This window comes from Perna viridis, chromosome 1, assembly GCF_037379345.1.
Source record: "Perna viridis isolate PV_CMFRI_1.1 ecotype Kerala chromosome 1, ASM3737934v1, whole genome shotgun sequence".
Classification (NCBI taxonomy): domain Eukaryota; kingdom Metazoa; phylum Mollusca; class Bivalvia; order Mytilida; family Mytilidae; genus Perna; species Perna viridis.
Window position 1 is genome coordinate 6,023,290 of NC_142445.1, and position 23,696 is coordinate 6,046,985.

General features: G+C 33.6%; 1 protein-coding gene and 1 pseudogene across 16 annotated transcripts in view; both read left to right on the forward strand.

The window, feature by feature from the left end:
• LOC148626994 (neuronal calcium sensor 2-like) overlaps positions 1-12,322 on the forward strand; it is a 95,174-nt gene extending 82,852 nt beyond the window's left edge. For all 16 annotated transcript variants that reach the window (XM_088565184.1, XM_088565230.1, XM_088565151.1 and 13 more), the window contains 3 exons: positions 3,123-3,253; positions 8,558-8,830; positions 11,646-12,322. In XM_088565184.1, coding sequence (XP_088421310.1) covers positions 3,143-3,253; positions 8,558-8,830; positions 11,646-11,840 — 579 coding nt within the window. In that variant the 5' untranslated portion in view covers positions 3,123-3,142 and the 3' untranslated portion in view covers positions 11,841-12,322. The remainder of the gene's footprint in view (positions 1-3,122; positions 3,254-8,557; positions 8,831-11,645) is intronic.
• Positions 12,323-19,789: 7,467 nt separating this feature from the next.
• LOC148626995 (uncharacterized) lies at positions 19,790-21,373 on the forward strand (annotated as a pseudogene).
• The last annotated feature ends 2,323 nt before the right edge of the window (positions 21,374-23,696 follow it).

A 23,696-nucleotide genomic window follows, 5' to 3' on the forward strand; every position in this document is an offset into this window, starting at 1 on the left:
GGCCATTAAGTTCATTACTTCAAATATTGTAAATTAGAAATTTATTGCATTTCTTGTTATAAGATATTTATATCACCATAATAATTAAACGCTACAACAATCTAATGATGAATGTCTCTGTAATGTTCTCTGTATCATCGTGGACTGTTCTAAAAACAAGTTACATAAGCCTTGGAACTTACAAAATCTGAAGGAGTTTGGCAAAGTGTTATAAGAAATAGTATTGCTGAAGGTACTCTCTGATAACATTTATGTTAAATTATGAAACACTTTATGCAAGCATTTCATCCATTTTTTAAGGAATATGAAATCATTGCATTATTTATATAAGATTATTTACTGAAGACTGTTTTCTCTTCCTGTCTTTCTTTGTGTTTATTGCTTATCTGAGTTTATCTCAATGTATGTCTATTGATCTTGTGTTAAAATTTTTCGTTTGTATTATTTTTTAGAAATTCACTTGCAAATTTTTTAGAAATATCTGCCTATATACTAAGGGCTAAAAAAGGGTTTGTTACATCTCATCCTCTAAGTAATGAGTCATCAGAGAGATTTGTCTATTCCAAAGTGAAAAGGCATGTTATTCTGTCTGAAGATATTATTTCTTCAAGTAAAATCTTATTTTTAACATATTTTTTGCATAATAAGAGAAAAAAACTTTCATCCAAGATGATGGTTTTTTGACAAATAAGACCTAATGTCAGAACTAAGAGATATTTATGTAGTAGAGTCATTCCTTGTCAGTAATATGTGACTGAATTAGCTTCCCAACAATTAAATATTGTGATTTATACAATCAGCTCTTTCAAATCTCAGGCTATATTAGAGTTGTCTAATGAAGCATTTTTTCAAGTTGAATCTTATTTTGTTATATAAATATGCCACAAGTCACAGATAATGAGGTATACAAATTAAGTAGGAATTTGGAGAAATTTTTCAAGCTTCCTTTGTTTAAAAAAAAAGAGTAAAGTCTTGAAAATTGACAGCTTGTGTCTTTTAAGCTTGCCAATAATAAAAAATTGGTTAAAAAATTCAAAAGAATTGAAGTAGATGCATTACAAAGCCCATTTTTAAATTGTTTTTTTTATATAGTATTTTCATGTAAAGACATATAAATGTCAACCATATGTTATACTAAAGGGTGACTGTTTCCATTGATATTTTTCTCTTTGATCAGAAAGAATGTTTTAGATACCTTATGTAACATTGCAAATGAGGATTATTTCATCAAAATAAAAAAGGGACAATGGGTTATGACAATCGAGTTAATCCCTTGATCAGAATTGGGAGACATTTAAATCTCAGTATTAAAGGGAGTTAATTGGCACCCCTATTGATGATTATCTGGGGAGAAATATGCCAGTATTGAATTGATTACTCTAATATTGACAAGTTTTGAGTAATCTTTACATCATACTTTACAAATGAAAGATATTTGTAGGTATTTTATGACTAGGAGAGTATGTGTATTTAATTTGTATGGTGGCCCTAGGGCATTCAGGAGGTATAGTGTTAAATTAGCTTGTTGTTTTGATCAAGTTATGTCTTGGTTTTTTGTCCTGAAGGGGTGTGTGATCTCATACTGGAATCATTTTCATTATTTCCAATTTTACTCTCGTAAGAATAGAAAGAGTTGATATTTAAAGGTAAGCAATGAATTGGATAATATTTTAAAATGTTGTGCTTTAATTCTGTCAGCAAGATGTTCTAATGCATAAGCTGTTTTATTTGTCAATATTGTCAGTTTGTCTTGCAGAAGAAGCGAGGAGGTTTCAAGCTAGACAGAAGTTTTGTATGGTTGTCAGACAATTTGTTTTCATATTTCTTCAGCTGACAGAATGATTCATTATTATAAGCAGTTTTAGAAACATATTAAAGTTAAAAGGAGATGCTATTATCTCAGTAGTATGCTCCAGTGTAATGAAGAATGTGTGACCTGCTCTGCCTGATTCTATTTGATAAAGTGTAACACATTGTCCAAGTTGGAAATAAAACTTTTTCAATTTATATGGTTGAAGAAAAACATTTTTTTATTTATACTACTTTTATGAACTTTTATAATTAACACTCTGAATGTGTTGCCAGAGACAATCTGTAACTTTGAATGGCTAAAAGATAATTAAACATTCAAAATAGAGGAAGTTTTCTATATTCTGAGGTTAATAGAGACAGAATGTAATACTACTTTGTAGAGTAAACCACTACACTGTCTATAAATTGATTGTAGTAACAAATTAAGTAGTGTCTTTGATGAAATATTTTGTCAGTAAATTGTTTTAGCTTGAGGCTACATCTATTGTTATTGTGAATAGATATTTATTTATGTCTATAGAGATGTTTACTGTTTTGCCCCTGACAGGAAAGTTGTTGGGAGGTTGTTTCCCAGTAAACTCATTCCTACTTTCATTGGCTTATGTGAAAGTCAGAAGAAATCATAAGCACAAGATTAAATAAAAAGTAATGTCTTTAATACAAGAGATGACTATATTTGTAAACTTTAAACTTTTTTTTGTGTTTTTTTTCTTGTTTTGAAAACAATGGATCTACACTCTCCCAATGATATAAGTACCATTCTGTGTAATTATCAGGCAATGGGTGGCATGTCACTTTTCTGTTGTTTTGCTCAGCCAGGAAAGTGTTTGGGAGGATGTACTTTGACTGTCTGTCTCTCTGTAATCTTATTCTTACTTTTGTGAAAACCAGAAAAAATTATAAGCATTAAATTGAATCAGAATTTCTTTTTAATACAAGAGATGAATGTGCAATCATTTAATTCTTGTTTTGTGAATTAAAGTGTTTTCACAGTATATTTGGCCTTGTAAGTATTTACAGACACATATATTAACATTTATCTCTTTGTTTTTTGTCCTTTCACCTTTACCAAAGTGTCTACCATCCAGGGACCACTTTGTCAGTTTCATCAACCAATCAGATGTTTAGGATTGGGTGTAATTGATTGCTTAATGTATTTTCACAGTCATAATTATTAATCTTTGGTATTTTATGGTTTTTCTGATTTAACTTCATTATCAGTTTCTGACATAATTATCTCGTCCCAAAAGAATATGGGATTTTCTCTAGCCCCTGATTTAATGCTTATCATGGTCATTTTTTCCTTCTAGATTGACGTCAAAAGTGCATCATGGGAAATAAACAGACTAAAAAGAAGTTATCAAAAGAAGATTTAGAGTATTTAGTTAACAACACAAAGTTTACAAAGAATGAAATAAAAGACTGGTACAGAGGATTTATGGTAATTATAACCCATACAAGCAGGTTGTTAGTTAGACTGGATTGTTTCATCATCCTTTCCCAATTCTATTTTTATTATTCAGTTCTATATTGTTTTGTAAAATTTGTTTCTGTTTATGATCATAAATCTGGCACATTTTAATTACTTGATGATATATACACTGCAAAAACTATGTTGTCTAGTTAGCAAATTTCCAGGTTCCCAACAGAACTAGGTTGATATTGCAATATACAGTTATGGTTCTTGGTAAGGCGCCAAATTTATTAGTCACATCGTAACCATTTATAAGATAGAAATCAGATTTCATTATGAAATACCACATGCAGTTTTTATTATAAGTTATTAGTTGCTAGAGTGAATCTTAGCTTGACTGAATGTTCATCATGATGTAGTATAACAAACAAGATTATGCAGAAAATATTTTCTTGATAAGTGAAGTAATTAATTCCATTCCAGGAGCTTTGTTGAATTCTCTGTAGATAAAACTATGACTGTCACAGGTAACGGAAGAATTGTAATGATAAGAACTATCTAACTGGCTGCCAGGTCTAATACCACAGAAAACATTGATTATGTCTTATCTGGTGTGAATTATGATACTTTGAGCTAGAGAACAATGCTGTATCAATAGGGATGATACAAGTTTATCTTCTGTCAACAAGCGAAAATGTTACTGATTACTTTTTAGAAATAGATTTAATTTCTAATTTGTCACCTACCATTGGACACATAAAAGTATGAAATGACAGCTATTGGTGTTAAAACTCATTATCAGAACATATTTCATTTGTAAAAAAAACATGTTTAATTTGATGTTTTTATACAGATCAATAGCAAGTAAAACATGTACTTTCTTTTTGGAATGTGTTAATATCATAAAATTTCACTTTTTAAGTCGTAATATTGTTAGCGTGTTCTTGCACTCGTAATTTCAGTACTTAATATTAGCATAATATTTGCATAAATATATAGTTATACACCATGTAATGCTGCAGATCTTCACCATGTTTACTACCATAGCGTTATAGTTCTATCTTCATATGAGGTAAAAATGTACCTCTTAAGTATCATACACATGTGTTCTATGTATGTTTTTTTGCTTGTATGAGAACGGGAAGTTTACATGAAATGATTGGTTAGCATTGAACATTACCCAGTTTCTGATTCAGGCACGGGGGCTCATAACAAGACTAAGTAGGTTAGCACAGCCTGGTATCTATGAATATTCATTGCCAGTTGTTTAATCTGGTACCCTTGTCAATATAATAAGCAACCTGAAGATCGCTACAATGTACCTTTTTTAAAAAGTATCATACACATGTCTATGTGTTTGGGGGTTTTTTTTGTTTGTATGAGAATTTGAAGTTTGCATTAGATGTATTGATCGGTTGGCATTGATATGATGTAATATTACCCAGTTTCTGATTCAAACACAGGGATTCGTAACAACTGACTATATATATTGGTCATATATATTAACAGGACCCCAATATCTATACATAGCCATTGCCAGTTGTTTTAATCTGGTTCAGGGAAATAGCAAACATTCGGGTCATCATGGTTACAAAAGAGTAAGTAGTCATATCAAGGGAAACAAGATTTTAGCTTAAGTCACCCAATTTTAGAGTATATATCGCATTAGTGCCATTTCGGATGTTGAAAGTAAGCCAAAATCAGTGACAGAGAATATTTGACGATTAGCAACTTTGAAGACTTCAGTCTTTGAATTTTTTTTTTTTTTAAATGTGTTTGTATCATGAAATTTCACTTCTTTTTTTTTTTTTTTTTTTTTTTTTTTGGAAGGTGTTCATATCACAAAATTTTAATCTACAAACTAAGCATTATCAGTGAAGTAACTTGATTCTTACAAGAAATTTCAAGTATATTTCATTTGTGTATTGAACTTGAATGCAGACCAGTTAGCTATCTATTGCCATCACATGGCATCCGTTGTCGTCGTTAACAATTTTTCAAAACTCTTCTCCTCTGACACTAGTTGACCAATTGGAACCAAACTTGGTAGGAATGTTCCGTGTGGTATTATGCATAGAACTGTTGTGGGGACTTGTGATCTGTAGAATAACATGGCCGCTGTTACTAAAAATAGAACATAGGGATCAGACTGTAGTTTTTCACATATATCTCCAAAACCGTTTAGGTTTAGCAATATTATTTCTATAGCTGAAATGACCCATATTATGTGGCCTTTAAAAGTCTTCAGGGATCAAAGTTGTCAGGTGACTCCTTGCAAAAGTTATTGTCCTTGAAAGATGAATAATAACAGGTTTTTTTGTTTTACAGTTTTTCTGCCAATATCTTGAGAATTATAATAGATAGAAAGAAACTTTCTATCACTGAAATTATCATTATGATTGTCCTACCAAAGTCTTGAGTCAAAATTGTTGGACAACTCCTTGTTGAATTTATTGCCCTTGAAAGACAAACTTTAACTAGGTGAGCGATTCAAGCTCCTGGGATCCTCTTGTTTTTTTCTTATTTTCGTGTCTTGATTTATTATGTTTAGATCCATTTTCAATAAATGAAAAAAAATAATGAAATTAAAGACTTCCTGAATAAATATACAAAATCCCAAAGAATGATTTTAGAAATTTTGCCTTTGTTATAGCAAGTATTATAGATATCTCCACTGGTTGGTCTTCCCTTGATTGAATGACTTTGACCTGATGAAAATTGCCTCAGCTATTAACAAGGAGATTTCTATCATCTCTTAGATGTTTTAATCCGAGTTCGAACAAAATTTTAAATCACTTTGTAACACCCAAATTTACTATATAAAGAGGGGTAGACCAGTACTCTTACATAAAGATAAATATAATGCTTGCCATGTAAGTTTTTTATGTCTTATAGTCAAGCATTGCCATTAATGGATCTTCTCTAATCATGTGTCATACTTTTAAGTCAAGGAAAACTTTTTCATTCTTCTACAAATTACATTGATTTAGTTTAATAGTCCCCTTGAATGTCTTTTTATGTCCGGGAAAAGAATTAAGTTTGAATAGTTTTTGAGTTTTACTTAATTTTGGATAAGCAACCAAAAATAGAATAAAATGCTCTGTCTAATAACTTGACAACATTCAATGAAGTACACATTAAGGATGGGTTCTTACCAAATAGCTGTTGATCAAAACCTCGTTTACTTACACAGATTTTAAAAGTACATCCATACACTCAGTTTTATATATTTTTTTTAGATTATTAACTGCCACAGGGATTGAAAATAATGTCAGATTTGTACTTTTCTCATGCTATGTACCTGCCTCAATCTGTTACCAGTCTGTTTCTTGAACACTTCAACTCTGGTTATTGCAGTATAGGGATTTCATTTAGTGAGATTGCTTGGGGTAGATAGGACTGTAGGTGGGGTTTAGGAATTAAGATTTGATTACAAGCTTTACATGCATTCACAGTTTATCTTTTATGTCATGTAAATAATACTTGTCAGACACAGTATCATGCCACACCTCATGTTGAAATGTTCACCTCCAGCAATCCTAAATATTGATTTCCAGTGGGAAAAACTAAATTGAAATGTGGCTTGATCAAGTCTTAACTTTATGGGTATTCTTATCAGCTACCTTACAACTGAATTCAGACTTTTTTTTAAATTTGAATTTTGGGCGATTGTTTTGTCTGTATCCTGGCCCAAAACCTAAAGCTTATTCCAGACATCAGACCTTATGTATTTCAAAGTATTAAAAAGATTCTAGTACAAAAGTTAAACACTGTTCAAGGTCAAGGTCCTTTATGGTATAGAGAAAAACCAATCTTAAATACAAAAAAAAAAATCAAATAAAAAGTTAAAAACCTTCGTCACTTGTTATATGTTTGCTTTATAGCTTTTGTAATTTCATTAGTTACACATTTTAAATTATGAAAAAAAGTATTTTGCCTTAGTTGGTCCTAAGACTGTATTTAAGAGAAAATTCAGCTTATTAATATACAGATGAAATACTGAACAATGACTTCAAATATAGCAATTCTACTGAATTTCCATAAAATGTCATATTTAGGAGACTATTTGTTCTGAAATTGGAGAAAATCCAACACGTAAATTCCCTGATGTATTCATGGGATAATTCTCTTAATCTTTAAACGCAGGATGTGGAAGGACTTGCCGATAGTTGTAAATTCAAATTAAATATGGTGTGAAATTGAATTTTCTGCATCTTTTGTTGGATGGTGAGGTTCCTTTTAAAAACATGTTGTGTAATAAATTTAAATGATGTTTTTGATTAAGGTTTCTATATTCTATAATGTGATGTTAGTGAGCAAAGAAAAGTGACAAGAAACTTTTCTGTTCTGACTGAGTATCTGTCAATTCAACTAAAGTTAATTATATGTTCTTCCCACTGCTGTTAAAAGTGCATTTTCTCCCATCAAATTCTGCTCTTAATGTAAGAATTTGTATTGATTTCCATGCATGTCAGTTCCACAAAAGATAATGAATTTAAGAATGTAGAAGATTTAATTTTACTCAGAAGACCTTTAAAGTTCATTGATTTATACTATAAAGGTAGAGAAAATTTAAAGAGTACATGTTACAAACCTGACGGAAGTGAACTGAGATAGATAAATGTAACTAAGCCGTCGGTGCATGTACATCCTGTTTAAGTTTCTACTTGCCATTTAATGTTTTTGATGGAGTCTTTTAGTTTCCACTTGCCATCTAATGTTTTTGATGGAGTCTTTAAGTTTCTACTTGCCATTTAATGTTTTGATGGAGTCTTTAAGTTTCTACTTGCCATTTAATGTTTTTGATGGAGTCTAAGTTTCTACTTGCCATTTAATGTTTTTGATTAGTTGTACACAACAGTTGAAGTTATATTAGTTGTAATTTTTTTAATCTTTGATCTTTCTTCCTCTTTTGGACAGCAACAAAGCCTTAATACCCCTCCAACACCCACACTCTTACTTTTTTTTATTTATTCATTGTATAACAGCCTTGCCAGTCCACTCATATGTTAGTAGGCTGTAACAAATATTGTGGATTTTTCAGTCAGAGTTACTTCATATATTTCTAGTTTAACACCAATATATGTCAAAACTTGTAGCTTTGATGCGATGCTTTTTTACAGATATTTCTTCATACAAGCATACAACAAGCATTTATTAAAGAATGAAATGAAAAATATTGTCAATGTTTTAGTTTCAATAAAAAGTCAAGAAAGATACCAGTCAGAAGACCAATGATTAGTGCAGTTCACTCACACTGTGGAGATTATCAACATAAGAATTTGGCAAACTTGCAATATACATATACATAATTTTGTTTGATTTTTCCAGCGGGACTGTCCAGAAGGTCTTCTATCAAAGAACAAATTCTTAGAAGTATACACAACATTCTTTCCTACGGGAAATCCAGACAAATTTTGTGAACATGTGTTCCGGTCATTTGACGAGGACAACAGTGGGAAAATTGACTTTAAGGAATTTTTGCTTGCAATAAATATAACATCAGGAGGAAATCCTCAGGATAAACTAAACTGGGCCTTTAATATGTATGATATTGATGGAAATGGAACAATAGAGAAGAAAGAAATGGTAGAGATTATTGCAGTAAGTATCCTGATGTATCTATCTCAGTGGCACATTCAGGGGGGTGCAGGGGTTGGCATCCCTCTTTTTTATTGAAAAATTTGTCATTTTCATGTGTTTATTGGTAAAAAAATGGTAAATAATGTCATAGAAATCCCCCTTTTTTTTAGGAACTCTAGCAGGCACCCCTTCTTTTCAAAGTCTGGATCCGCCCCTGCATCGATCTGTCTGTCAGTGTCCATTACATGCAACTTATTTATACAGGCAGTATTTTGTTACATGTGTACCTCTATAAATTTTGATTTCATCAACAGTCAAAACCTTCAATAGGTGAATTAAAGAGGGGCCTGGGGTCTCCTTATTCTTGAAAATTTTGGTTGATTATATGGAAAATTATCGGAAACTATTGGAGAAGGACCCCTCTTAGTCCCCTACTTTCAAAATTGTTGGATCTTTCTTTGTGGAATGAAAATATTGTTGGTTTACTATTTCTATGCACTTTTATCCATATGAATACCTGTAAGTTAGATAAATTGTCAAATATTACTGACTTAATATGAACTCAAAGTGTATCAAACCAACCTTTATTTGAATCCAAGATTGTAAATTTCTGAACTACCTTTTTTCAAAGATGGCTAATGTCTAGTGAAATCCATGGCAGTTAATGATAAATAATTAAGTACATATGTATATTCTTTTGTTATGTTCTTTGAAATACAGATTTATGCCTTTTACATACTTTTGGAAATAAATTCCTAGGTTTCATTGTGATTTATTGCTAATCACTATTCAAAGGGCAGAAATGATTGATGGTATGTCTTCTCCTTTTATGATTTTCATATATGCTTCATTTAATTACTATTTTACATAACTAAATTGCATTATATTGACACAAAGTAACAGTGAATCCTCAAATTATACAATGGCCACTTAGTGCTCATGTCAAATTCTGACTAGTAATTTTTGCATATTACAGCAAGTAAAATGTTTAACATCGGGGCATTGGACTTCCCTTGATAAAAATAATCATCACCTGATGAACTGAGTAAATTGGACAATTGACAAGGATATCAAAATACCCATTGAATTACAAGAAAGTCTCCTTGTCAATTGTGCAGGACCAATTCATCAGGTAATGGCCATTTAATCAAGAGAAGACCAGCTCTATTCCCTGAAGTTAACTATTTTGTTCAGTGTAGGATAATATATCTATTTACTTTCATTTGAAAATTATAAATGACTTCAATGAATACTCTTGTAAAATTGTGGTAATGACAAATTAATTAATCAAGTAGTATAATAAAGATATATGTCAATGCAATGCTGAAAAAAGGTAGATATACCCATGACTGATATACCTTTTTGTTGTCTTATCTGATGTAAAAATAAAGGAACAAGTTTATTCTTTCAAATTATAATGACTGACAAAATTGTTCACAGGATAACAGTCCTTTGTAAAATTAGAGAATCAGTTCCTGTTGTCTTCAGAACAAACTTTACATTTGTCTCTTTAATCTGGAACTCTTCACATTGGAGATAGAAAAAAATGATTGATAGCTGTAGTTAATACCATTCTACAATTCTTCATTTACTGTTGTTCATTCTGTTAGACTCTCCAAGATTTCCTGAAATCCTTCCGATATCGTATTTTATGATGCTTTGATACAATATAATAAATCAAAACATTGTGTGTGGAATCTACTTTGTCAGTAGTTTGTATAGTGGCTGAGAAGTCATTTACATTTTTATAAGATCACATGTCAGTAACTATGATAAGTCATTATTAGAAAGGTTTTATACCAAGACAGGGCCATAAGAGGTCATATGTTTTATTGGCAAGAACAACTATATTTATCATTCATATGATCAAAAGTAATTAAAAACTGACCAGAAAAGGCTATTTAATTACTTTCCTTAGTAGGGGGTTATTGTTGTTTTTGACAGTTATAGCCTCTCAATAGTTTGTGGTGAAAAATAAGTGTCTGTGGTTATTTGTCTACATTGTTTAAATTCAATACATCAAAGTTTCAGATATACAGTCTAATAGAATACATGTACTTTAATCTATCACTTCTAATAGTTTCTCTAACTTTCTATCAAGGAGTGGACATTACTTTTGACATTTTAAGCTATAGCACTGGTGAATTATCTATAACATTGGTGAAGTATATATAGCACTGGTGAAGTATCTATAACACTGGTGATGTATCTATAGCACTGGTGAAGTATCTATAACACAGATAACACTGATGAAACATAAGGGTCTATAGCATTGCTGAAGCATAAGTATATATAACACAGGTGAAGCATAAGTATCTATAACACTGGTGATGCTTAAGTATCTATAACACTGGTGAAGCATAGGGACCTATAACACTGGTGATGCATAAGTATCTATAACACTGGTGATGCATATGTGCCTATAACACTGGTGAAACATAAGGATCTATAACACTGGTGATGTATAAGTATCTATAACACTGGTGAAGCATAAGGATCTATAACACTGGTGATGCATAGGTATCTATAACACTGGTGATGCATAAGGATCTATAACACAGGTGAAACATAAGGATCTATAACACTGGTGAAGCATAAGGATCTATAACACTGGTGAAACAAAAGGATCTATAACACTTGTGAAGCATAAGGATCTATAACACTGGTGAAGCTTATGTATTCTAGTTCCTTCCCTTAAAATTCGGAATTGATACATGATGAAACTGCTGCTCATTGGTTTTACTAATTCAGGTATTTTAGAAGATATGGACTGGGCCCTTAGTTTACTATAATTGTCTTACTTTGAGAAGATTTAAACATCATTCTTCTTTTTCAGGCCATCTACAACATGCTTGGTTCAAACCTGTCAAACAATGAGCTGGATACACCAGCGGAACGCACTGAAAAAATATTTGACAAAATGGACATTAATAACGATGGAGTATTGACAAAGAAAGAATTTGTAGAGGGCTGCATGAAGGACCAGTTTCTGTATCAGATGTTAACAGCAGATGCTTGCCAAAATCAATGACCCAAGAATAAAAACAATTTATTAGGTCTGCTTGAAATATTCCAGGTCATTACAATGTTTATCTTTTAACAATTATGAGAGTTAGTGCGGAAAAGCTTATTGACATTTGTTTGATTGTGGAGATGGAACGACTGATGATATTCCAATGTTTTTAACACACTGTACAAAACTTCATCTCAAATCTCATTTTATTTACATAAAGAACAAGGCTTTGGCATTACAATGACTAATTGACGAACATTGTTTGTGTCTGAATGAACTGTACAGGAAGGTAAATGTGATGCTGATGCTGTGTAAATATTTGATAGCTTTCATTTCCATCAGTTTAAATGTCCAAGTCCATTCTCATTATTTTAATTACCACTATTTTATTTTATAACTATTTCTGTTTGCTTTTAACTTTATATAAGCCTTTCACATTATTTTATTTTATATTTGTTATCACTTGAATCATTTCAATTAAAACAACTCATCAATTTAAATCTTCCGATCTTTGTCAGAATGTCAGAGTGGTTTTAACAATGAATTTTTCTTTAATGATTTCAATTATATTGGAATGTTGTGTGTAAGAGTCAAATAAAATCTCCTGTGTCTTTATCATTAACAAAAAATAAAACACCTACACTGTTAGAATTTTCAATTGAAACCGCCAAACAAAATTCATATTAATGATGCATGTGATAAAGGAATCTACAGTAATTATCATACAACCTTTGAAGCTAGTTGCAATTTGTGTTGCAATTAAGTATTAGAATGTACCACATGGAATGTACATGAGTGCAAAAGAAATTTTCTCTGATCACACAGTTTCATATCATTAAAAAAAAAAATAAGTCATCCCTAATGCATAATTTTTCATCTCCAAAAAATAGCATTAAAAAAAATAATAAAAAAAAAAACAGGCATTATTTATTTTTAGTGGGTGTTTCACCTACACAAAAATTTGTGGAAAGAAACCTGACTTGTTCCAATTAAATTAAAGGAGTAAACTATCTATGTTTATTTATTTCACAAAAAAGATTGGGTAGTCAAGGACGTTAAACAAACTCTTTAGTAGAAAAAAGATCAGTCGTCAAATTTAAGTTTGAAAACGTGGAGTAAAACAGCTGATAGCCAACACATACCATGAATTTATTATCCTCATTTTTAAGTCGCCATTAGGTTACAGACCACCAATTCAACCAATGAGCATTTGGAACATACTCAAAAATAGTTCTACACAGAAATTATCCCTGTTCCTCATAGTGCTGTGAAAAAAGTTCTCATTTTATTTTAAAAATTTAAACAGTTTCTGAAAGGAAAAACATTTCTGTACATTTTATAGGTGCATTTTGCTTCTTGTGATGTGAAGCCAAATTTCCATAATGATTTCTAAATATACCCCTATCTTGTGAAAACACTGGGATTTCCCATGCTATTTATAGACACTTCACTTCCGGTGACCAGTACTGCACTGCAAGTCTGCTAACCCCACATACCATTCTGAGGATTGTGAGCTGACATGTAGAATCATGCTGATATAGTCCTCTGCAGATTAAAGTTTCTTTCTTTTCCGTTTAAGTACAGTCCTCGACTGGAGTATCGTCGTACTTTTATATACAGTGGTCGATGCGAGAAAAACATCTGTGTGCAAATTTGTACAGTGCTGTGAGTGATCCGTATATACAGTGCGATTAAAAACGACGATAGCTGTTTATCTGACTTGGACGGACTGCACTCCTGACTTGAAAGTATCAAGAGAGCTGCTGGATATCAATGTGTCTGGTAGCCCGTTCCACAATCTTATAGTGTCCGGAAAGAATGAGTATCTAAATACTTCTTTTCTTGCGAATGGGACGAGATAGCTGAACTGGTGGTTCCGTCTGGTGTTGGTTGTGCGTGATGTTAGATATGCACCTGGTGGTATGGCAACCAGACCATGTACTATACGGTACATCATGATGGCTTAACATCTCGCTCTCCGTTGTTATAGGGGCTCCCATTTAAGATTCTGCAGCATTGATGTTACACTGCTGGTCCTGTTGTAATCATTCATAACAAAGCGTGCTGTTCTTCGCTGTACTGCTTCTAGTTTGCTGATGTTTTCCTGCGTGTGAGGATCGCAGATGGTACAGGAGTACTCCATCAATGGTATGACTAGTGTCTGGTAGCAGAGTACCTTGGTGTTACTAGGGCAGCTACGCAAATTCCTCTGGAGAAAGGCTCTGGTGGAATTGGCTCTTTTTGTTATGTTGCTGATGTGATAGTTCCAGCTCAGTGTCTTGTGGATTGTCGCTCCTAGATATTTTGCAGAGTATACCTCTTCAAGTGTGTGACCATGGATGTTGTATTGGCCGTTTACTGGTGTCTTTTTGGTGGTAATTCTCAATAATTGGCATTTTTGGGGATGGAATTCCATTTGCCAGTCAGACTCCCATTGTTGTAAACCATTCAAGTCATTTTGTAAGGTTTCTGTGTCTTCTGTATTCTTGATCTGGTGGTAAAGGACACAGTCATTAGCAAATAATCTTACGTTGGCAGATGATACATATTCTGGTAAGTCATTTATGAAGATGAGGAACATTAGTGGTCCAAGTACACTCCCCTGCGGAACTCCTGATTGGACTGGAGCTGTTGCTGAGCATTCACCTTCCAGGAGAACTTTTTGTTGCCGATTACTTAGGAAGTCTCTGAGCCAGGTTAGGGTTGAACCTCTGATGCCATAGTGGTCAATCTTGTATAATAGCCTCTCGTGTGGTACTTAAACGAAGGCTTTAGAAAAGTCTAGTAGGATTAGATCTATTTGTCCCTTGTCATCTATGTTCTTGGCCAGGTCATTGACTGTTAGTATCAGTTGGGATTCACATGATCTTTCCTTTCTAAATCCGTGTTGTGCGTCTGTCAAGATGGTGTGTTGCTCCAGGTGTTTATGGATGTTACTGCAGATGATGTGTTCTAGCATTTTACAGAGTATTGCTGTGACTGTAATGTTGGTCATTGATGGATATGGATCACTTTTCATTGTCTTAATGGCGGATTTATCTTCATTGGAGTTGAAAACGGAGGAAAATTGATTATTGAGTATATTTGCCTTGGTACTGTTGTCAGAGTAAGTTAGGCCATCTTTGTTTCTCAGTGGTGATACTCCTATGTTGTCACATTTTTTTGCTTTTGATGAAACTGTAAAACTTCTTTGGATTTCCTTTGGTGTCAGGGCTTATGATGTCATGGACATAATTGGCATAGGCGTTCTTACATTCTTTCTGTGGTGTTTTCTTCAGCTTCTTATATCTTTTGAAGTCTTTCTCTGATTTTGTTCTTCTGGCTTTTTTAAATGCCTTTTTCTTTTGCGATGTTACTCTTTTAACGTCTCTGTTGATCCATGGTTGGTGGAACCTTGATGATATCATTTTTGATGGTACGTGTTCCTCTTGTATCCTAAGTAGTTCTGTCTGTATGAAATTCCACATATCTGCTACCTGGCTTCTGACATTAAACTGTTCTTTGAATTGCTTTACTATTTCAATTATTGCTGTTCTTAGCCCATCTATATCTGCTCGTTTCCATAAATAGATCTTTGGTTTTGTCGGTTTTGGATTTCTTGTTGCTATTTTTGAGTTGATAAAGACTGTATCATGGTCGCTTATCCCAGGTAATGGTTCACATCGGTTTAACAGGGTTGGTCTATTTGTTAAGAATAAATCCAGGATTGATGTTCCTCTAGTTGGAAAATCTACAATCTGTTCCAAGCAGCATTCGTTTGTCATATCTATAAATCTGGGATGAGTTTTGGTGTCCATTGGTAGTTGATGTGTTCCATTCTATGTCTGGTAGGTTCAGATCTCCTCCTAGCCACATAACTGAGTATTTGTGATGTTGATATGTTCCACATCTGCTGATCTTATTATGAGTAACATGCTGAGGTATACAAGTGAGTGTTGAAGAGGTCTGACACTGGATAGTGTTTGTAATTTTCTGGATTTGACTGTGATTGTAACGCTACAGTGTATTAACTTCAGGTAAGTATTTCCTTGTATATTGTCATATTTCCCATTGAGGTACTCTGATTTGATGTGTTGGTGATTGAGATCTACGATGAGTGTTGCCATCAGCAGAACTGACAGCAATACGTGTTGAAAATCAATCAGTTTCATATTTGTTTACATTGGTTACAAATTCGAAAATGGCGCCGATCGAGGACAATGGATGTTGTGTTTTGATAGGAAAAAAGCTGGATTAAACCTCGATATTTCTATTATTATGTAAGCAGATGTAAGCTACATCGTTTTTAGTGTTGTAGAACCAATTTGGGGGATAGGGAATATTTGTGATCTACAAACCTCGATGTTTTTTGGAGCTCTTCACAAGATGTTGTTCACGCATCGGTTAAGGTATAGTCCAGAGAAGCCATTGAATATTGTGAAATTAGCATAGAAGCCTATGGAAAGTGGAATTAGTGGTTTCTAGCCTCATGATATTCGCATATGATTTGCATAAATATATATACAATATAGGTACACTGTTGAAAATTTGTGAAGATATGTGATGAGGCGACGGAACGGGTAGGAAATGCGAGGCTCCGCCAAGCTATTTCCCCGTTCCAAGCCGAATACACATAACTTCAATAATTTTCGACAATGTACCTATATTGTTTTTATCCTGTTATATTAATAGTTTTATGGGTGTGTACATTTTTAAAATAAAATTTTAAAATACGTATCCCCTGAGGAGCCCCGATCGTTAAACAGGAAGAAAAAAATTAATACGCATGGCGCATGACTCAGTAAACATTGAAATTTAATCCACACCACATAATCCGTCAAAGCTGTTTGAAGAAAATAAGCAATGTATCAAAATTTAATTCCAAGAGAATGTACGTAACCTGCTAATGTACGAATACAGCAAAAAAAAAAAATAACCGTATACCTTAATTCGGTTAACAAATAACCTCATTGAAGGATAAATAGTTATATGCCACATAATGCTGCATATCCTCGCCGTGTTTACCGATATAGCGTCGGAGTTCTAGCTTCATACCAGATAAAAATGCACCTTTTAAGTGTCATACACGTGTGTTCTACGAGTGTTTCTTGCATCTACAAGAACGGGAAGTTTACATGAAATGGTCGGTTAGCTTTACCGGGTTTCCGATTCAGGCACTGCGGCTCGTTATAAGACTATATAGGTCATGTACATTAGGGTAAACATGGGGAAATACGGACAAAATATTTTGCGAAAGTTTTTGAAATAACAAATATAAAATAAATAATAATTTCAAAACGAAATGATTTTCATGGCATCCTTTAAAAATATTTCTTCGGTTGTCATCCGCGTCAAACGCGTAAACAAGAAAATATCACGTGACATTTCCGGTTCAAGGCCGAATACTTCCGTTGACATTGAGAATTAAAAGTTGCCGAGGCGGGAATTATAAACAACGACAATTTGCACACTAGGTATGATTACTGTTATATATGAAACCTGATAAGTAAATTTGATAAATTGTTTAAGACTACATTTTAATGTACTTGAAAAAAGCAACATATTCTAAAATCTTTTAAAAGTATAGATCGTTTTGATGTATTTTTATTTGTCCGGATTTCCCCATTGAAAAAAAAAGATTGGGGAAATCCGGATACATCGTATTTACGCTAAAATCTTTCTTAGAATAAAAAATCTGGATATAAACTTAGTGGATTTACAAAAAAAATACCCACGTAATTGTAAGCATTCATCTGTTCCAATTGGATATTATACAAGACCGGTGGTAAAAGAGGCGCTCTGAATGAAATACGCTGGTTTGCGAAACAGGCAAATTTCTGGTCGTTTTCGCATTTATAAATATGTTTGATTACACGGAATCTCACCCACCATGTCTGCAAATAGGCCTTTCATCAAATGAATGAATCTGAGCGCAATGCATGACTATTGACGGTTTTTTCATCTTTCAATTTTCACATCTGTTCTCAAAGGTATAAATATTGATCGACCATTTAAAAGAGTAAACATGAGCACCAAGATTCTAGCGGAAGTCGAAAGTAATCCAGGGACAAAGACCAGTCATGGAAAACAGACATACACATAAAAGAAAACTAAAAAACCAGTACAATACATACAAAGTAACAAAAGTAAATGAGCAACTTGACGGACTCCACTAAAACCTGGAAGCAAAATTCAGCATCTCTGGATTTAGAATCCGTTAAAAGATTCAGAGACAGAGCCTTACGTTTTTTCTCGAAATTTAAGAATGTGTTATTAGAAAGGGTTAATTTATATGGTTTGTAGTTTCTCTCATTCGTTTGCTGAAATGATTATGCTTTTGTGAACTGAGTGGCATGTTGAAAATCTCTGAATATTGTTACCATATAAGTTTAAACTTGTCATAGATGAAGTTACTCATAGTTCATAATCTCTGGTGTGTTGGAATACACCACTGGGGGTCACGGAAATTAGTTGTGGGTGCAGGTTACAAACTTAACAGAGAAATGAAAAATTACAAGGATCCAAATGCTGTCTGTATTTTGGATGGAATCAATATTAGAGCATACTTAAGAAGGGATGATGTCTATGTTATATCGGAAATTATAAATATGGGTCTGTCGCGTCAATGGTTGTTAAAACCGAAGGACGAGCCCTTCGTAAAGAATAGAAGAACAGGACCACAACAAAGATACTCCATTGTTTGCAAGACATCAAGCCCTGAACTTGAAAAAGCTATAAATGTTTTATCCCAACACGGATATTCATTTGAAACTAAAGATTGGTAAATCTTGAATAAAACCATGACTTGGTGCAACCTGATTCGTTATACTTAGTTATATTCAAATCAAACGTATAATAAAAATAAATTTCCATCAACGATTTCTTGTGAATTTGATATCCTTAGAGTTTTATTACATGGTGCCTCTCATTTTAGACTCAAGTGGGATCAAAGCATAATTGGGTCAACATTACAGATTGGCTTCACCGTAACACCAACAACATGTATATTCAAACTAAGAATCATGTAGAACAATAAAGACTCTTCATTTAGGCTATATAGATATAGAAACTGTTATATTTCAAGGAGGACCATAAGGTGCTTTAAAATTCGAATACCTAATGTAGATCTATTTTGTTTTGTATATGTTTTTTTTGTGTCCAGTGTTTAGTCCTTAAACTTTGAACTGATAAACCATATACAAAAGCAATATGGAGTTACATTCATATTATGGGTCTTCCTTCTCTTGGCGAGTAAGAATGAGGTGACCAACGTTGACCAAAAGACAAAATTAAAAATAAACGTTAGTGAGAATGTCACATTACCTCACGTGCCAACATTTGCTCTTTTAAGAAGAAATCAAATCTCTACACCTTTCAAAAAAAAACAACAAATAAACAAGCAATCTCCTTAAACCAATTAATGTAGAAAAAAACACATCTAACCCTTTATTGCTACTAATCATTCACTAAAGTTTTAATGAAATCGGAAAAAAATGGAGGTGCAATGAGACGACAACATAACGAATGAACAGACGGACGGACACAAAAATTGTATCATCGCAGCTAGTTGTGCAGGTTTGAAATTATTCATTATATGGTAAACCTTATATGGTAACAATATATTAGAGATTATGGTGTGAATAAAATCAGCTATGACGACAAACATACCGACCCTTTCTCTCTTGTAGATGGCAAGAAAAATAAAAGGAGTTTACAACAAACAAAACATTAACTTAGAAAATGCTATCAAGGCTGTACATTCTAAAAGAATGTCTATAAGAAAAGCTTCAGAACATTTTGGTGTAAAAAGGTCAACTTTAGGTGACCATGTATCAGGGAAGGTAAGCTGTCGTAAAAGCGGTAGTAGCACCGTGTTCAGTGCGGAAGTTGAGAACCACATTGTTAAAAAAGCACAAACTGCATCTAGTCAAGGTTTCTGCATTTCCAGGAAGCAACTTTTTCGAAAAGCAGGCCGTCTAGCACAGACTATGAAAATCAAAACACCTTTTAAAAATGGAATACCTGGTCAGGCATGGTGGGGTGGGTTCCGAAGACGTAATCCTGAATTAGTTCTAAGAAAACCAGAAAAACTCACAGGTACAAGGGCTAGAAATTTAAACCAAGTTCAAGTAAATAACTACTTTAAAGACTTGGAGGAACACATAAATCAGTTGTCCCTGAATGACAAACCCACTTTCATCTGGAACGTGGATGAAACTAATCTGAGTATGGAGCATACAAAAGCTGTCCAGAAAAGGAGTAAAGTCCGTCCCGGGCTTAGTTTCTAATACTAGGGAGTCTGTTGCAGTTGTTGGGTGCGTTAGTGCGTCAGGAGTTGCCATGCCTCCGATGATTATAGTTAAAGGCAAAACTGAAAAGTCTTTGAATGAATTCAATAAAACCGAAGGTCCAGAGAATGCCGTTTGATGGTATCAAACGAATGCTTGGATCGACGAGACAGGATGCTTGAAATGGTTCAGAGATGTCTTCTTACAAAATTGTGGACCAGAAAGACCGCAGCTGATTCTGGTCGACCAGCACAGCTCCCACGAAGCGTTGGATCTAATAGAGGAGGGGCCAGAGAACAGATAACTATTTTAGCTTTACCAGCACATACAACTCATTATTTGTGCCCTCCAGATCGTACTGTATTTGGTCCATTCAAGAAGCACTACAACTCTGTTTGCGACGAATTTACATCTCTTGCACCAGGTAATACGGTAATGAAATGGAATTGGGCCCGCTTATGCAATCAGGCTTTCCATCTCTCCTTCACTGAAAGGAACATTCGAAGCGGTTTTAAAGCATGCGGCGTATACCCACTAAATCCTTCCATCATCCCAACTGAAGCTTTCATGCCGGCAGAGCCTTCCAACAAAGATATTGTTGTAAGAGAACTTGAATATCAGAGCAAAGACAAGCCATATACCGTTTCAACAACTCTTGAAGATAATGAACCCATTTATTGTACCACATCAACAGTTACATCAGATAAGTCCGATAACGTAGAATCAGAGCTTATCCCTCCGTTTGATGGGGATAATCCTGCAATTAACTTAGAACTGCTTTCACAAATCGCACTTGATCAGAACAATGAATTGATCACTCAGGAGCGCAGCGAAGTTGATGACATCGTCAACCTCTTCATGCTGATAAGCAATACTCCGGAGTCCGACCTTAGGGTTATTGATCTACCACTAGTCATGCCCCCTGATAACACTGGGGATAATAGCCGAGTTTTAAGCAATATTCCAGTCACGCACAATAGTAAAAACCAGATCTCCGGTGATGATCCTCTCTGGTCATCAACCATGATCAAGTCTCCACCAAAATCTGCCGAATGGAATATTGAGATAAATAAAATATTTTCCATTCAACCAGGTAAATTGGAGGAACAACAAAAAAAAAAGAAAAAGAAAAACACTGGACATAGACTCTTTACTTCACCTGAGTTTATAACTGAAAAGAGGAATAAAAAGCTTGAGAAAGAAGAGGAGATGGCAAGGAAACAACATAATGCTGAGAATAGAAACAAGAAAGCACTAGAAATATTTCTTAAGAAAATGAAATAAAGAAAATGATTACATGTAAGATTAAACGAGATCCAACTTGTATCTTCGGTCAATTTTAAACATACTGTATATACTGAATGTTGACAGAATAACTCGTTTGTTCAAACTGAGCTTTACAGTGAATTTATGTGAATGGGTCTGGAGAGAATATTTTTGAATTTAACAAAGTATTAAAAAAAAAAACATAACAAAACGAAACAAAAAAATTAGAAAACTTGAATATCAACAGATAAACATGACGACACTTCAATATTACCCACCTTAGCTGTGGAGAAACTCATCTTTTCTTCTCAGCTTTCTATTTTTGTCATAATTGATATCGCCCTATCTAACTACAATCATGTGGTCTTACAGCCTGCACCTCAATATTTGCCCGTTGTTTATGCCCGAGTTATCAAAAATATCAACAGGCAAGGCAAGAGAAAGATATAGAGGAATAAAAATGAAAATATATCGTTCATATAAATATCAGGATCAACAAATAAACACACATAACTTAAACAAAAACAAAAAAGACATTAACAATTATTGAAATCTATAGTAAAATCACGTGAGTAAAAATTGCACTAAATCATAACTAAACAAAGTTCAATCATTAAAGATTTCAATGAACTCAACAGTAGTTATTAAACGAAAATATCTTCAGATGCGGACCCAGAAAGAACTGCATCTTTTGGGAAGATTTTATTTCGTGCAAAATTATAACAAATAGACTTTTAAAAAAATCAGCATCCTCCCGAGGGTACCCCTTTTTATTGGAAGATTTGTTATTTCTGTGTGTAAAATTGACATAAAAATAGCGAATAATGTCCTAGCACCCCCAGAGGAACCGCGGCTGGCACCCATCCTTTAAAAAGTGTCTGGATCCGCCCCTTCGCCCCGATCTATGATATCTATAGATCTAGACTACGATTATTTCTATACATATAATATATATCTAGAATAATTAGTTTTGTGTGTATTTTTCAATCAATACAGTTACAAAACCAAGGATCGAAAGACGTGAAACAGTAGAAAAAAAATGCACTCATTAAACAAGGTATTGTATGCTTCGTTTATTCGTGCAGGGTGTCCGTTTTTCCCCATATGTGTGTCCGGATTTCCCCATCTATGTCCGAATTTGCAAATAGCTGATATATTTTACAAATGGTTCTAGATTCGCTAGCCAATCATAAGCAGGTATATGAAAATGGATATTTTATGCGCGGAAGATCCTCATCTTTCACATGGAATGATTCGTCATCACCCGAAGTGCAGAAGTGACGAATCTGTACAACGTCCGATATTCCCCATGTTTACCCTAGCACGCCCAGGTATTTTCGAATATTCACTGCCATTGCCTATGTTGGTTCCCTAAGATCGCTACAATGTACCTCTTTTAAAAACATATCATATGATACACATGTCTCAGAAAAACCACAGGATTTAGGAAAGGTTGTATGTATTTGTAATTGTATTCCACTGCCCCATTTGGGTATATGGATATATGATTTCTGTAATTATTGATATGTGCTCTTTCACATTTACCAGACTGGACAACCTATCTAGACGTTGCAATCATCTGGAATCATATCAGTCATACCTTTAACCAAGGAACTAGAAAAAAGCACCAACATCATTTTGCATTTTTACATTATACCATTAGAATGTACACACTCAAGTGATTCGTGTACAATGTACAGTGATTAACCAATTAGGTTTAAACAAAATTTCAAATGCATATTTTAACTCAATTTTTTTTTCTGGGGGGGGGTGTGTGGAATTGCTTCTACTTATCTTTTTGAACCTATATTGCACATGAGCTTGAGCTCTTACATTTTTAATTACCTATCGGCTAGGCTATATCTATGACATTTGTTACCTATTCTATAGGGAATGAATATTTTGATACTTCGATAGTGATTCCTCATACTTTGTAATAAACGATTCCAAATCATCTTCTACATATACTAAAGAAGATGCTTTCAAAATGATGGATTTTCTTATTTTGCAGTGTGGGCTTGTGTGGTGGTCGCCGTATTATACCAGGAACTTCCCTGCTGTTTCAGAATACTACAAAAAGTATATTATTCAAAACATCTTTTTATAACTTGTAAATATATTTCTGACAATTATTCATCTTAAGAATATTTAATTATTTCATCAAATAAATTTAAAATATAGTTGACAAATGAACCGAAGATTGGAAGGATTCCTTTTGGATGTTTCTCTTGCATGTGCCAAGAAGCATTAAATGAGCTAAGCATGTTACATTAATACAATTATCAGTCAAAATCTCCATCCTATCATCAATATTTTATGATTAATAAACAGGAAGTGAAGA